The sequence below is a fragment of the Tarenaya hassleriana genome, unplaced genomic scaffold, assembly GCF_000463585.1.
Source record: "Tarenaya hassleriana unplaced genomic scaffold, ASM46358v1 Cleome11, whole genome shotgun sequence".
Classification (NCBI taxonomy): domain Eukaryota; kingdom Viridiplantae; phylum Streptophyta; class Magnoliopsida; order Brassicales; family Cleomaceae; genus Tarenaya; species Tarenaya hassleriana.
In genome coordinates, this window is record NW_010961290.1 from 1978455 (window position 1) to 1995526 (window position 17072).

The 17072-nt window shown below is 32.5% G+C and overlaps 1 protein-coding gene and 1 long non-coding RNA gene across 6 annotated transcripts; one reads left to right on the forward strand and one right to left on the reverse strand.

Moving 5' to 3' along the window:
• Window positions 1-8693: 8693 nt before the first annotated feature.
• LOC104805522 (cytochrome P450 85A2-like) lies at window positions 8694-12461 on the forward strand. Its single transcript, XM_010530122.1, has 9 exons — window positions 8694-8984; window positions 9123-9447; window positions 10012-10161; window positions 10254-10499; window positions 10590-10676; window positions 11032-11110; window positions 11543-11649; window positions 11785-11909; window positions 12052-12461. The coding sequence occupies exons 1-9, from the start codon at window positions 8794-8796 to the stop codon at window positions 12137-12139; spliced, it is 1398 nt and encodes a 465-aa protein (XP_010528424.1). The 5' UTR covers window positions 8694-8793; the 3' UTR covers window positions 12140-12461.
• Window positions 12462-12556: 95 nt separating this feature from the next.
• Window positions 12557-15079, reverse strand: LOC104805523. Of its 5 annotated transcripts, none has more exons than XR_770517.2 (5): window positions 14806-15077; window positions 13983-14070; window positions 13255-13755; window positions 12920-13029; window positions 12557-12809 (listed from the first exon to the last, which is right to left on the reverse strand). It is a non-coding gene; the product is annotated as an uncharacterized LOC104805523 (long non-coding RNA). The 5 variants fall into 5 exon arrangements; XR_770514.2 differs by having other exon boundaries at window positions 12920-13504; window positions 13634-13755; window positions 14806-15076; XR_770515.2 differs by having other exon boundaries at window positions 12920-13755; window positions 13983-14093; window positions 14204-15079.
• Window positions 15080-17072: the final 1993 nt, after the last annotated feature.

Consider the following 17072-nt stretch of genomic DNA (forward strand, 5'->3'; position numbering starts at 1 on the left):
ACTAGTATTATTCGGATATCACCCATAGTTCCTCAAAACACGTAATATTTAATATATATATATATATATAATGCATATATAGTGAATGTTACGACTCTGTTTCAATATATTTTTCTATAATTTAGGTTAGTTGAATGCAAATATGTAACCCCGCATTTCATCCTCAAAGCGACCAAGCAAAAAGCACATCACATGAAAATGTCTTATTGCGTGATTGTTGAGTCTGATCTAAGAAATATAAGAAGAAAAAATCAAATAAAATAATGTGTCTTTGTAACCCTAATTAATCCAAATTATTCACACGAAGCAAAATAAAGAAACATCTTCGTTAATAAAGAGTAAAAAAAAATAACAGATTTGTTAATAAATCTTCAAACAATGACTGCATATGCCATAACTCCGATGTGAAAACTGAAATGTGTTATCACATTTTTTTTTTTGCATTCATTGTCGCATTTTATGTATAAAAAAAATATTAATTATTCTGTTAGGAAAATATCCATCATGTAAAACGAATAAATTCCCTTGTGATGTAACCATCCAAGATCCAACCCATGAACTTGACTCGTCATACGAAATTTTTTTGTCTTCGGTATTATATTGAGATGAAACCAATAGTCATATGGGTGAGAGCCACAAAAGAGAGAGAGGTACGTATACATTGACTCATCAATTCAAATTTGTGTTATCCATATGTGATAAATCATATATAAAACTTGTGCCATATGGACGAGAACTAAGAAGATAATATAATAATACATTAAGGATATCTTATATAATATATATATATATATATATAATATATGAAGAAAACCCAACAGTTTGTGGCTCAATAGATGAGAGATGACAAAAGCTCAAGGTTTTGGGTTCGATCTCATTTGTGCAGAGGGATGTAACTTCTTGATCAAAATGGTCCATATACAAAGGTTGGTCTCGGATCTAGGGCGGATATAGCCGGATCGAAGGTTCGGAAACCATCCTGATTATAATATATATATATATATATATATATGAAGAAAATTAATTGAAATTGAAGCAAAGGGGAGGATGATGGAGAAAGAAACAACAGCAAAGACAAGCACTATATGGTATATAAAAAAACAAAATGAAATGGGGACCTTCACACATGGGGTTTAGACAGAGAAGTGAAGTGGAGCCAACCAAAAGCTCTGTGAGAGAATCTTTTTCTTAGCCAAATGTTTGCTGGAAGCTCCCCATGTGTGTGTGTGTGTATGTATATATATATGACCCCTTTCAATCATACATTGATGCCTGTTTTCCATACAAAAAACGATAAACTTAACGAATATATATAGTTAGCTGTAGCATTGTTAAAGTTGTATTCTGATGATAAAGATGATACCATCAACACATCCTCTAAACGCGTTCAAAAACTATATTTGCGACAGACTCTACAATTACATGATGTGTGAAGACGTCATGTGTGCATGCATGCATGTATATGTGAGTATAGGTATAATAATAGATATATATACACACAGGGGAGTATATATACGTACATATATATATATATATATATACAGTGTGTGTGATCTGTGTTTCTTATAGGGTAGTGGCAATATACGTGTGTATAATGTTCAGAATGAGCAATGCATGTGACCCTAATTTGATTCGACGGCATTATAATTGGTGCTTGATGAAAAGCATTTTTGTGTATGGTGCATTTACCAAATCCACATAGAAGGTTTTATGAAACTACGATCCAAACAAATTGTATGATTTCTCTTAAAGGGAAAGACGAAAACAAGTACACATACATACATACATACATACATACATACATACATACATACATACATACATACATACATACATACATACATACATACATACATACATACATACATACATACATACATACATACATACATACATACATACATACATACATACATACATACATACATACATACATACATACATACATACATACATACATACATACATACATACATACATACATACATACATACGTACATACTCTAGCTAGGGCCATTTCTCTGTCGAGGTTTATAAAAAAAAACTCCGAATGTTGAAAACAGCTTTGGCTTAGTGGAATCACAATTTCATGGAATGAAATTATTATAGATAAGCATAAGAAAACAAGTGTACTTATCTATAGAATAAAATAGCTTACTCCAAACTTTATTTTATAAATTATATATTTCGTTGTTATTCAAAAAGAAAAAAAAATCCAAAGACAATTTCATTGTTGGACAGCTATCATAAAAGAAAATAAATAAAAAATTTAAAATAAATAGAAGAACTTTTTTATATAATAATTGTATTTGAAGCCCACATTTCGTTATTTTGTGGCCCGTTCTCTTTCATGCAGCCACACGGATGGATGGTTGCGGTCGCAGTGCTTTTTCAAAATAATTTATGAATTGCATATGTTTTGCAGGGTTAGGAATGTTCATATCATGTCAATTTGTCGACAAAACTAATGACACAAAAAATTGATATTGCGAAAATATATAATTTGAATAAAAAAATAAACGAAATCCATGATTTAATCTCTACTGATTTTTACAATATTTGATTAGGTTTGAACCTTAGTTTTAATGGTATATGTATTTTAGAAATTTGCTATTAAACTATCAAACAAAAATTTTCGACTAATTCTTTTTAGGTATACGAAATTATAACGAGTTTATATTATAGGTTACATATCATAATTCTAATTCGATATAATATAACTCAATCAAATTTTTGTATATTCCAAAAAAATTGTAAAATTTAGCAAATTTAGTTACAAATACTACAACACAAGACCATTATATGTCTTTTTTTTTGGCAATGTGTTATGTGGTAAATTACATGTATAAAATATTCATTCTCTTATGAACGGACCGTCCATTCTATAATAAATATATATATATATATATATATATATATTAAATATGTCTCAGCATGTGTCGAGACTCTAATTTTAATGCTTAGCCATTTTGCCTAGACTTGGACTTTAGGCTACAACAAATGTGTCACCTTCGTGTCCAACTTCGCCTCTTGCTCATTCATGTTCATAATGTTTTTTTTAATTAATCTTTGATTAGTGTGGGGATCCCAGCTAATTAGCTACTTATACGGATTTCTTGACCGTAGGATTTGACAATGAAGGATTTTAGAAATAATTATATGTATATATAATGTAAATAAATGAAATAGGTCGACCTAGATTTTGAGAATATTATATTATTGGATGTTATTATATTATTACGTTGGGAACCTCTCATAATTTCATTTCATCGATACATAAGAAGCCAAACTATTAGATTTTGATATTATAAAAGTTAGAAAATATTATTTAGCCAAACTTTCTGGTTAGGAACTTAATTTCTCGAGCCTTGTGATTGCTTAGACCAATAGTTGACTTAAATTTCACACGAAAGGCAAATTAATCGTATTATTTTGTGATTATTTTAATATGAATACAATTAATTACGATTTTTAATCTATATTGCGACTATTCACTTTTGAGGAATCACTTGTATTTGAAGCAATAATTTATAGCCACATCATCATTACACGTCATCTAATTATACATGCGTTATTTGTAATTTTTGGATTTTTCTTAAAAATTACAATACATTTTTTTGCTAAAATTGTTAAAAAAAAGTTCAATTTAAAATGATATATCTATAAAACTAAAATATAATATGTAGATGATAAGAGTCTAAAATCATTACGATTTCTTTTTAACTGATAATAACGATGGAATTTTTTTTATAACAATCGAATTCTTGAGATATTTTGATCGTTACTAATTATATTATAAATTTGTTTCCGAAAAATAGAAAAAAAAAATTAATACGTAGATAGAATCAATGAATCATAGAAATTAATATAGGAGAGAGATAGAGGGGAGACAAAGAGGTCAACTTCAGTGAGTGAAGACATGGGTACGTGGACACAAGAAGCCACACGTGCACTCAATCATCATACCTATACATACACATATATCATAATTTATAATATTATAATATTCCATTTTTTATTTTATATAATGTTTTTTCCTTTCCATGCTCATTAGAGCGACAAGTACTTCCGGACAAACCAACTGACATTCTTTAATCTCTATCCGCGGGACCCACTATTATTATTATTATTTAAAATGGAAGAAAAAAAATAAATCCATTTATTTAATTTCGCACCTAAAATATTATAGTTTCTGAAACCGAAAAACTTTAATCTGTAGCTGTTATGAAAATTTTTATTACTATATTTTACTGCATGAATATTTATTACTCTGAAAATTATCTATATTTATTTTTTAGTATATGTTTGTTGGGAATCGAAATTGCGAGTCTCAAGACTACCCATTTAATTTTAAATGGCCTTTTACCTCGTTCTGTTATTTTTTTTATAAGTTACTTATTATTTATTTCAATCTATTATAGTGTTCCTTGTATTTATGATACTCACTAATACACAAAATTATACAATAAAGATTTATCTAATCAACAATTTAGCACATATATTTATCTAAACATGCCTATACAAAATATACAAGTATTTATACGTCATTATAAGATTAACACGGTAGCCGATTTTTTTTTTTTTTTGAACACACATGCATGAACATGAACACAAACAAAAGGACCAACCAATCAACAGCAGCAGATTTTGGATGCATTATGAGCATGGGAATATACACAAAATATTTAATTTATGGTGGGTTTCTTTTTATGAAAAAAAAAAGTTCTGATCACTGAATCATTTTATAAATTTATATTTATGGGAAAATGCCAATAATTAAAATGAAATAATGGAGATAGAGAAGAGGACAAAAAAGCGGCCCTCGTGCAACTGGAGGTTTTCAATGTACGATATACATCGCATCTTTTTCATTTCAAACACGCGCACACATATATATATATATACACCGCATATGTATATATATATATATACACAACCTTTAGGTTGCATAATTTTCAAATTTATTTAGTTTTTCTAGTTCAGTTAAGATATAGCATTTATTTAATGTGACATTCCTCCACTTATCTCTATCTATGCACACGTACACTGCTTTATACAAAAACATATTAATATATATATATATATACATATATTATTGTTATTATTGTTATTGTTATTACGAAGAAAAGGTACTCATGTTGCCACATCGATTGTGCTAAAATGGTAATGTACGTGCTGTGGAGCTCTGTCTAATTTGTCGGCATTTATGCACTCATTTAATTTCGTCACGCAAATATAATTCGGAAAACTTTGCGATCAACCGACACATTACATATTCATACACACTCATATACATATATATATATATATATATATATTCTAGCGCTCTTTAGTCGTATTTTAGACAGTAATTTCACTGTAAGAATTATCATAATTTTATGATAATTAATGAAATATTTACAATGGTGATTCTGAAAATAGTGAGAATTTCTTTCTGCGATTGTATCAAGAAGTTTGATTTGTATGAATAAAGAATCAAATTCGAGTTATATAGTTAGGCGGTTGTCATGGGCATGTACAGAATATGGAATCTATATAATATAGCATATTGTATATACAAATTAATCATAAAATCATATAATAGATGCGTATATACGTGCAATTTGGTACGGGTGAGAGAGAGTGTCAAGTCGTTTTCCAAGGATCTCGACTTGGATCCACGCACGGCTTCAAGTCACAGTCTAATGCAACTTTATCGGCACCACAAGACAAAGCCATCAATATATATATATATATATATGGGAAGAAATTGTGTTTTTAATTAATAAAAATATTTATTTTCATATTCTAATCATATAAGAGCGCGTTGATTAGACCCATCCTATATCATGAACGCATTTGATGTTCACACGAAAACAGTGCGGAGCCGCCCGATGATATATACGTCCCGTGCCCTTTTCGTATTTCATTTTCCGAGTATTGATCAGTCGACATTGGGTTATTAAAATAAATATCGAAAGTAATCTATTGGCTTGTTTTGCCATTTAAAATTGCGTATATATAAAATCGATAATTTGTGGACTCCGCAAAGACCGCGTGATTATCAAATTTGATTGAGATTTTAATGCAATTATTTAATTCCAACGCTTGAAACCGTGTTTGTATGGATTCATCAAATTCAGGATTTAATATAAGATTAAATAAGAAAATGAAAATTTCATGTACTCGTCGTCCTTTCCCATAAACCGTGTGTGTGCACATAGGTGTATATTGTGTGTATATATATATAAGACCGCGTGATTATCAAATTTGATTGAGATTTTAATGCAATTATTTAATTCCAACGCTTGAAACCGTGTTTGTATGGATTCATCAAATTCAGGATTTAATATAAGATTAAATAAGAAAATGAAAATTTCATGTACTCGTCGTCCTTTCCCATAAACCGTGTGTGTGCACATAGGTGTATATTGTGTGTATATATATATATATCGTGAAGTGTCAGGACCACTCATATTTTAAATGTGTATATTATATAAGTGAATGGTTTTTACACAGACGATATTGAGATATGGAAGGAAGAAAGCATGCAGGAACATATATTGGATTTACTCACAAAACTGTATAATGGATGGGCCTTCACATACATGGTTTTGAAGCCCATGTTTGCTCGTTTACCTAAATCTCTTTGGTGTCCGATTAACTTTTATAATATAGGAATGTTGTAAAAAACCAAGGGTCTTTCTTTGCTCTTAGAAAAGATATCGTTTTCATGTCATGACATCATCATCGTCATCATCATCATAATAATAATTTATACCTCTTTTTTTTTTCTTAATGCATAATACATTTCAAATATTCCCAACTCTAATATATTTTTATAACATAAAATTTGAACATTTTGAACCAAATAGAAATTACTTATACTTTTTTTTAAATGCTACAAGATATTTATTCACATCGTGATTAGGTTATTTCATATATTTTTTATATTATTAACTATTATTTCATTCATATGTTTGTCAGGAATATAGTTTCCATAACATCACCCTTTATAATATATCAAACACAACATTACCATTATGGACTTGTCTTGACTGAAAAACAAAACAAAAGTTCTTACAATCAATTCCTTTAATTCATCATATTCCAAATCATTTTTCAATCTACATATCATTTAAATACTTTATTAACAGATCAAAATTTCAAATCTTTCATTGTGGAATTCAATAATATATTTTTATTATTTCTCTCTCTCTCATTGCTTACTCACATGGGTAGAGAGAGACGAATTGTGTCTTGTAGTGAATTTTAATTTATGTAAAATTCCATGAAAAAATAGATATTTATTTTTCGTATTTAACTTTTCTTTCTATTTGTTTTAGGGTGTAATGGGGTCCGTCTCCTCTGATGGGTGGTACCCATGTGATACCGTCAACGCAATCAATCTTCCGTCAATCCTTACCCTTATTCATATCTATTAGTATTTATAAAAAAAAATGTTAAAATTTAATTCATTTTCAAACAATCTAAACAAAAACATTGCACAATAATAATAATAATAATAAATTATTTAATTAAAACATAACCATCGAGATTCAACTATAAAGTTACAAAGTTTAAATTTATCCGATTGAAAGAATCTTCACTCAACCACCAAACAAACATTCGTGTCTAAGATCTTGAAGAATGAGTAGTTGAAACTAATTTTCCTCTTTTTTTAATCTATTAATAATTTTTAAATATATCGGCTTTTGAGCCATCAGTAAAAAGTGCAAAAAGTGATCATATATATATAATATATATATATATATATATATAAAAGCGGTGATATTATTTTTTTTAAAAAAAATTCGGTGATAAAACAAGTAGTGAGATATATCGCAAAATAAATTCCACGTCTTGATGGTTTTAATTTTTTTAAAATGTGTATTTTCAAAAAAAAAATATCTAAATTGAAATAACTACTAAATTATATACGATCACAAATAAATTCATTTGATTTATAATAGAAAATAAAATCTTTATATATAATATCAAGATATATGGAGAATATCTGCAAAAATATCAAGAGATATATCAAGAGATGTGAAGAATATATTATAATATTATGTAATATTTAGATTTGATATTATTTCTATATTTTTTATATTTATATTGATTAAATAAAATATTATACGATTCTATTTTCTATCTTTTTTCTATTATATAATATATTTTTTCATTTATATATAATAATTTTGTAAATGTTTTTTTTTTCAAATTTAATGCAATTATTAAACCTTTAATTTTAGAAATAATTGTGAATATTTTTATACAGAGTCAATAGGAATTTTACACAGAGTCAATAATTGGAAATAATTGTGTTAGTCTGTTATATGGGGTAATAAATCTCATTTTTTTTGGTAAAGTAAATCTCAATTAACCATTTTTCATTATTATTTAGATAAAGACAGGAAAGTCATGCAGATACAGTTGTTGGTCAAACAAGTCCCCATATCTGTTTTCTCTGTGGTAATAATGTTTCTATTTATGTTTTTGACTGAACAAATCTGCGCTTGTTAAATCACTAGTTTTTTATTTTCTTTTTTGTAAAAACAGAAATAATCTCTTTTCAATGAATAATTATCTATTTGCTAACCTCTCTCTCTCTCTCTCTCTCTCTCTCTCTCTCTCTCTCTCTCTCTCTGAGCATGGTGCTTTAGGTGCCTATATAAACGCACAACCATTAGAGCTTTTAGTACCAAGCAGACGCCCATAAGCCATAACCATCTTTCTCTCTCTGGATTTGGGCACTCAATAACAGAAGAAAAAAACACAGAAACAGATCAAAGAGAGAAGAAGAAGAAGGAGATGGGGATGGTAATGGTGATGGTCGGGGTGGCGGTGATAATGGTGTGTATCTGCTCTGCTTTGCTGCGATGGAACGAAATGCGTTATACCAAGAAACGCCTCCCTCCAGGCACCATGGGTTGGCCCATCTTCGGCGAAACCACCGACTTCCTCAAACAAGGTCCCGACTTCATGAAAACCAAACGAGCCCGGTACATTCCCCAAAAAAAAAAAACTAACTTTTTTTTTCCCGATTTCATGGACCAGCGGTTCAAACTCTTCCTTACATCCAAAAGAATCATGGGTTCGAATCATATTTTGAAAAAACATACGTGCTTTTTTGTTTGCAGATACGGGAATTTCTTCAAGTCGCACGTGCTGGGCTGTCCGACGATTGTGTCGATGGACGCAGAGCTGAACAGATACATTCTGATGAACGAATCAAAAGGGTTTGTCGCAGGTTACCCGAAGGCGATGGTCGACATCCTCGGGTCGAGCAACATCGCAGCGGTCCATGGCTCGAACCACAGGCTCATGAGAGGCTCGTTGCTGTTTCTGATTAGCCCGGCCATGATCAGAGACCATCTCTTGCCCAAGATCGATTCCTTCATGAGAAGATATGTTAGTAGTTGGGATGAGTCCGGTGTCATTGATATTCAGGACAAGACCAAGCATGTGAGTCTCTCTCTTCTCTCCCTCTGGTTTCCTCTGTTTTTTTTTTTTGTGAAAACAGAGCATGCAGATAGATTTTCTATATATTTTTTTATGGGTTTCTGGAAAATGAATCAGATCTTGGGTTTCAACATTCCATTATTTATTTTTTTGGTGAAAACTTTTTTTGAATATTTCGGTCCGTTTTCTCGATGTTCGTCTGAAAAAAAAGGAAAAAAAAAACGAGAAAAAAAAAACAAAAGAAAAAAAAAATAGAGGAAAAACAGAGGTTAGTTTTGTTGGTCCCGGACAAGGGTAGAATCGTAATTTCATCTTCTCATCTCAGAGAAACCGACCGAATACTAATTAATTACCACTGGATCTGATTTTAATGGCATTTATGTCTGAATATCTCTTTTTAAAAAAGTTTTTTATTTTATGTCTGAACTTGAAGAGCGAATATTTATGATGTTTTTTTTTTCAATTATTATCTTCCATATTTATGCTGTTTGTTCCGTTATACAATATATTAATTTACTCGTGATTGATTTTGTTTTTTTTTTTTTTTTTTTTTTTTTTTGTGGGCAGATGGCATTTTTGTCTTCATTGGCACAAGTAGCAGAAACATTAACCAAAGCAGAAACTGAAGCATTCACAAACGAGTTCTTCAAGCTCGTTCTCGGAACCATATCTATCCCGATTAACCTCCCGGGCTCGAATTACCGGTTCGGAACTCAGGTAAGATATTCGAATTTTCAAGATGAATTCATAAAACAGACGTGTATTCATATATATATATATATAATCGACGGTTTTCGGTTGCTTTTCAGGCAAGAAAGAACATAGATGGACTTTTAACCAAACTGATGGAAGAGAGGAGAGCTTCTGGAGAAACTTTCAATGATATGTTGGGTTACTTGATGAGGAAGGAAGATAATCGGTACCCCTTATCTGATAAGGAGATAAGAGATCAAATTGTAACGATTCTGTATTCGGGTTATGAAACTGTCTCTACAACCTCCATGATGGCTCTTAAGTACCTCCATGATCATCCCAAGGCTCTGGAAGAGATCAGAGTACGTAAACCGAACCATATTAGAACCGGGTTTCTCCGGTTGTGCACCGGTATGATTTGGTTAAGGTATTGATTTCGGTTTTTGTTGCAGAGGGAACACTTCTCTGTTAGGGAAAGGAAAGGTAGCGATGAACCACTCGATTTTGAAGATGTGAAATCGATGAAATTCACTCGTGCGGTAAGCAAATGATTCTTGGACTCCATGGATTTTGATTTTGTGTTTGCCAAGTTTTTGGATATTGAAATAGTGCTGAAGTAAATAGAATCCGACAAATTTTCTTGACGTGGATTTTATTTTTGCGATGTGTGAACACCGTTGATGTCGGTATTACAAGAAAACGACCGGACCATATTATATGCAAATAGGATAGGGTTGTGTGTACGTAGTGAACCCAATCATTATATATATATATATATATATATGGTTAATAGTAATACAGTTAATGATTGTAGTTTCGGTGGTCATTATGATTATTTTTGATGGCGATATGATTAGTGAAACATGGGGGGTTTGGACCGTTTTATAATCGCAGGTGATATTCGAGGCATCAAGATTGGCAACCATCGTCAATGGTGTTCTTAGGAAGACAACTCATGACATGGAATTCAATGGTGAGTTTTATTAGTACTGTGTTTCATTTTTTTTAAAGAATAAGCTTATAATAAAACCATATAATTTTATAAATATTTTCTCTTTTTTTTATATATATAAAATATATGAGCATGTGGACCTTACAATATATCAATGATTTACATGGCAAACCAACCAATCCAGCTATGCAATCATCCTCTTGTGTGACCCCCATAGCTTCCATTTCAATAATTTTTGACAGAAGATAACCTCTTTTATTTTTCCTCTCCTTTTTTCTAAATTTTAAATTCCTCAAGATTTTCGCCGTACCAAATCTTGATCTCCAATTTCCTTTTTTTCCAAAATTGACATGCTTTAATTTCATAGAAGCCTTGATTCATGTTAGGAAGGTCCCATTAGGGTACTAATTAAGTAATTAACATCGTCGTGATTTGATCGATTCATGGATGCAGGATACTTCATCCCAAAAGGGTGGAGAATATATGTATACACAAGGGAGTTGAACTATGATACCTCTCTGTATCAAGATCCATTCACCTTCAATCCATGGAGATGGATGGTTAGTTATCGTCAATCCCAAGTCGTTTTCCGATACGTATTTGCTCTTAATTATAGCACTGAAAACCGATGAACAAAGAACGTTCTTGAGACGGGTTTCGTACAAAGACTAACGCAAATGCATGCATGCATGCAGGACAAGAACTTGGAAACAAAGAACTACTTCCTTCTGTTTGGCGGTGGAATCAGGCTCTGTCCTGGCAAGGAACTGGGCATTGTCGAAATCTCTTCCTTCCTTCACCACTTCATAACCAGATACAGGTTTTTGTTCATTTCCCTTTCTGCTGCTGATTGATGTTTCATCGTGTTAAAACCCTAATCTGTAATTAACATCGAGAAGGTATCTGTTTACTCGTGTCCGAAACATAATCTTAAAACTGCCTTTTGTGATGGGTTTTTGCAGGTGGGAGGAGGTTGGAGGAGAGAAACTGATGGTGTTTCCGAGAGTTTTTGCGCCGAAAGGGTTCCATGCTAGGGTTTCAGCTTACTGACTTTGCCAAATCTTAGAGAAGACAGACAGATTTGTACAGAGGAGGAAGAGAGATTACAGAGGAAACCCAGGAAAATAAAATAACCAGAAAAATAAAATAAAAAGGGAGAGAGAGTATAAAATTTCCGTGTGTAGATTATGTCAGAATAAGACAGATCAGAAACGAGCTTTGTCTCTGTCTTCTGAGTTTTTACCCAGCATTTGTTCACCTCAGAGATTTTACTGTTCCATCTGTACAGAATTATGGGCAGGTCCTTGTTCAAACCCATCTTTGGCTTTCTTTGCTGCCATCTTCCTTGGTAGAGAAAGAGGAACTTTTCATATATAATCTGATGTCAATAATAATGTTTTTTTCAGACCGATTTCTTTCATATTTTGTGTGAATTTGGATTATGAACACACTTGTGAATGAGAAACAAAAACTGTAAATGGACATCAGATAAAACATCAGATTTCATAACGTAAGACAAGAAACAAGTAAATATGTTCCAAATCCACAAGAAGGATCAATGTGGCCGGAAAACTCTTTCTGTTTTCCCAGATCCAGGTACAGATTTGCTTTGTCTCCTCGCTCTTTCTACCTCAGTTCTCTTCCCGGGTTTCGAAGAAAGCGCACATCTTTCTTCTTTGCCTCTGCTTTGCTAAGAGACGCCTGCCCGGGCAAAATCTATCTGTTCACAAGCACAAAGACGATCGATTCTTTGTTCAGGTTTTCAGAGAAATCAAGATGTTCCATGATAAGAGATGATGTTCAAGAAGGGAGACTAAATGCAGTATATACCAAATCAGTGTTTCCACCATTTCAACAGTTATCCCAACAGGCAGAAGATGAAAGGAATCATAACCATTACACTGGTAAACACATGACAGTTCTTCATTTCACCAGCAGAACTGCATCAAACACATTAAGTTCATATTCGACTATGATCATGTCCAGGCCAAGGGTCGAGTTAACAGGTTAACTTAGAAGTCCATTGGAGCGATAGAACAGGAGCTATGTACCGCTTATAGCGATTTGCATGACTCTGCATCTATGGGCAGACATAATTTTACATACATCATATATTTTTGTGAAAAAGCAATGTGGCAGAGGAAACAACTATAAACATAACTAACTTTTATGTGAGCAAATACTTGGAAGGATGGAAGATATGGAGTCATATGAGAGATGTTCCTCGATACACGCAAGGAGAATCCTCAAAGCCATCTCATGACAGTGTTTCCCTTTGAAAGGGTATGAACCATATCTAAAAGCAAAGAGATGAATGACTAAAACCAAGAACCGTAACCCAAATGCATGAAGCAGATTGGACCGCAGAGTCCAAGAATTACAGAAGATGAACCATAGGGATGGATCCAGGCCGACCTGTGCGATCATGTATATAGTCAAGGCAGTCAATGCTCTTTGTCTAAAGTGAAAATATCTTAAAATATCTTTTGCATTTATAGTAACATGTATCAGTCTTAGAATGCAGATATAGACAAAGTCACATACCATATCGAATTCTTTTGGATTTGTGGGCATACATACGTGGGGATTGGCGAAATGTGACTCTACCTTCGATCTTGAAACTGAACCATCGAACTCTATATTTCTTCTGCAAGCCTCTAATGATGCTGCAAGGAATGAAAGAGCAACCAAAGATTCATGAGAAGCTCTGCTGCAAATAGAAATCACCAATAGAGATGAGCATAAGAAGGTCTGAGTATTTCGAGTCAATAGTTATGTCCCATGACCCCGATCTGAGGAATCAAGAGGAGATTTCCTATTCCATTTACAAAGAAAGCGGCAAGGAAAATTCTCAACAGGGTAGTTTCAGAAAGAAGAAAGAAATAGGAGATACCCTCATCTAATCCCACAACTTGACCGATCTCTTATACTTCAAAAGCATATCTTAATGCTCTCAGCCCAGAATAAGAAGCTGACATAGCCTGGAGAATCAAAATCAAATGAGCTGCAAATCAGCAAATAAACCTGTCAAATAACCCATAACAGTTTCATGTTTCATTTTGAGAGATGGCTTCTCTCCTGTCATGTCATGTCTTTTATCTATATCATCATCACCTATCTCTATGAGAATTCTCAGGCGCTTTTCCCTGGGAAAATATATCGCCATCCTTCTCAATGGATTATGATACTCTGTTTCTTCTGCTAGACAATATTGCCTCTTGCTCTTATGACAGCAATGGACATGTCTCCATTTGACACTGGTCCCTATTCCCACGAACTTAACACCTTAAATCAGATTTCTTCTTGCAAACTATAAAAAGGATGATAGAATCTGGTGACCTTAACACAGACTCAAGATTCCGTCGATGTTATGGATTTAATTCCTTATTTTTCAACGCAGGGAAACAAAATCCTTTAACCGATGACCAACAACACAGCAAAAGCACTCCTGAACAAAAATTCATCAACTTCAAAATACATTTCCTGTGGTTCAAATCACACACACACACACACCATACAATGCGACTTAAACTCTTCAGAAAAACTGAAACTTCAAGGATCGATCTTTCTTCATTTTCAGCCAGCATTACACTTCATTTGTATTTCGGTGAACCCATTACATAAAAAAAAAATCAATAATCAACAGAACAACTACCAAATTCTGTTGTACCCCTGATTAAGAGAACACAGAATTCTAACGGAAAAAGCTTAAAGACCTGATTTTGGAACATGGGTCTTGCTGTAAAAGACTTCTTTTTTGGCGAGCATGAGGATTTCATATTCGCCTTCCTTAATGACAGTATAATCACCGAGATCAGACGACATCGTCTCCGTTTTCTTCTGCTCAGAGACCGAGGAAAAAGAAACCACCTTTATCGATGAAATCTGCCAAAAAAACCTTCTTTCCTGATCGATGATTGGTTTAGAGACTACGTTTTAGGGTCTTAACGACATCCAAAGAAACTAAGATTTTGCTCTTCCATTCAATTTGGGGCTCCTTAAACCCTAGAAGGACAAAATTCGCTCCTCTAGTTTATCGCGCACGTTAGAAAATTGTGCAGTTTTTTAGCTAACGTGAGCCACATATACCATAGTAATAATTTGTATTATAAATTAGAATTGGAGGTACAAAAAAGAGGTATTTTTAACCTTGAGATTAGTGAGAAGTTGAGGTTTAATAAATTTATATATATTGATACGGTTGAATTACTTACTAATATACGACTGATATATCTATTCAGTTATTATAGTGCACTAGTTATAAGATTTTTTAAAATATTTTAGCAATCTTTTACGCAATTCAAATTCAAATTTTGTATCGATTTACATAATTTAAGATTCCAATTAAGTTCCCTAGATAAGATGACAATTATCTTTGTGTGTGGGGGATATATAGAGAGAGAAAGACTTTCCATAAATGCTTACTCGTACACACGAAAGGGCAAAAAATATATTAACCTATACGCCTCATTGAGACTTTAGTAACGTATATATGGCATATTCGAATCTTCCTATTGCCCGATTTAGTATACTAGAAAGTTCATTATGTTATACGTTCAAATATTATTTTAATTATAATTTCACAAGTTTATAATAAAGTGAAAAATCACTAAGAAATCATGCCGTTTCTTTGATTATTTTATTTCACAAGTGTTGAGACTCTATTGGTATGTAAATTGTTTTCGAGTACATAGGGACAATCCACTACCGATTTCAGTATTATTTTGTTCCCATTCTACGCAATATGAAAATTTACATATTTTTTTAATCAAAAAACATTTACATATTATAATATTTTCAATTTGTTTTATTTGTTGTTATATTAAAAATATACTTTATATAATTAAAAACTCCAAAAAAAATTGCACTACGTGTGTTTTTTGGGTACTTGTAAAACCCTAATTGGATAAAACAAAAAATGAGCTGTTTTTGAATGACGTGGCGACACTTGGTCGAAGACTAGCGGTCGAGAAAGATTGTTTTCGTGATTGACAAACTAAAATACACATAATATAACATCATTGTTCATTTAATTTATTGCTAGTTAACTATAAATGGAAAAGACAAAAACCCAAAAAAGCATGAAGTGACGACTTATGTTGACCATAGATGACCATTTACAACACATATACAGGAACACACGCACAGATATTATATATTTATATAGCCGCCTGCACGCACATATACACACAAAAATATAAGGAGCAAAGATATACGTATATATAAGAGTGTATAGTTGTGGTGTGTCTGAAAGGCTTATATAGAAGCAAAATTTTCAAGTGTGTGTGTGTGTATATATATATAATCAATGACGGGGGATTCCGCCGTCATCATCATCAGAACTGCCAAGAAGAAGTATGGAGGAAGGGGCCATGGACACCTGAAGAAGACAGACTTCTCACTGAGCATGTCGCTTTGCATGGAGAAGGAAGATGGAGCTCTGCTGCTATCTCTGCAGGTAAAAAGCTTTAAATTCCACCATCCCACCTTGTGCATATATATATATATACACACACACGTGTGTGTGTGTGTGTTTATGTGTATATATATGTATATATCTTCATGCTCCGTGGATGCTGACTTGATCATACATGCATATTTATATATACTATGCCATATTTTGATTTGAAGAATGCCAAATTAATGGTACTGAAAGATATAATATTGGAGAACTCATTTCAACAAGAAAAACAAATCCAAGCAAGAGAAGACCGAGAAATCTCGATCCCGCGGGAGTCGATACAAGACAAGATCAAGATCTAAGGACGACGGCGGCGGCGAGGCGGCGAAACTAGATCACGGCCAAGACATAGAAGCCGCCATGATAACTTTTATAAATCGAAATACTTTCACATAACAAATATTTATACGCACGAAACTCTCAAAAGAGAGGATTACAGAGAAAGACCAATCTGCAATAATATTCTACATACACTAACCCATGTATTTAAAGACATAAAAATAACCGCAAAATAAAACTGCA

Coding starts and splice junctions, on each gene's coding strand:
- LOC104805522 (XM_010530122.1), top strand. CDS start 8,794: ATGGGGATGGTAATGGTGATGGTCGGGGTGGCGGTGATAATGGTGTGT. Junction 8,985..9,122: donor ATGAAAACCAAACGAGCCCG/GTACATTCCCCA, acceptor TTTTGTTTGCAG/ATACGGGAATTTCTTCAAGT. Junction 10,500..10,589: donor AGGCTCTGGAAGAGATCAGA/GTACGTAAACCG, acceptor TTTTTGTTGCAG/AGGGAACACTTCTCTGTTAG.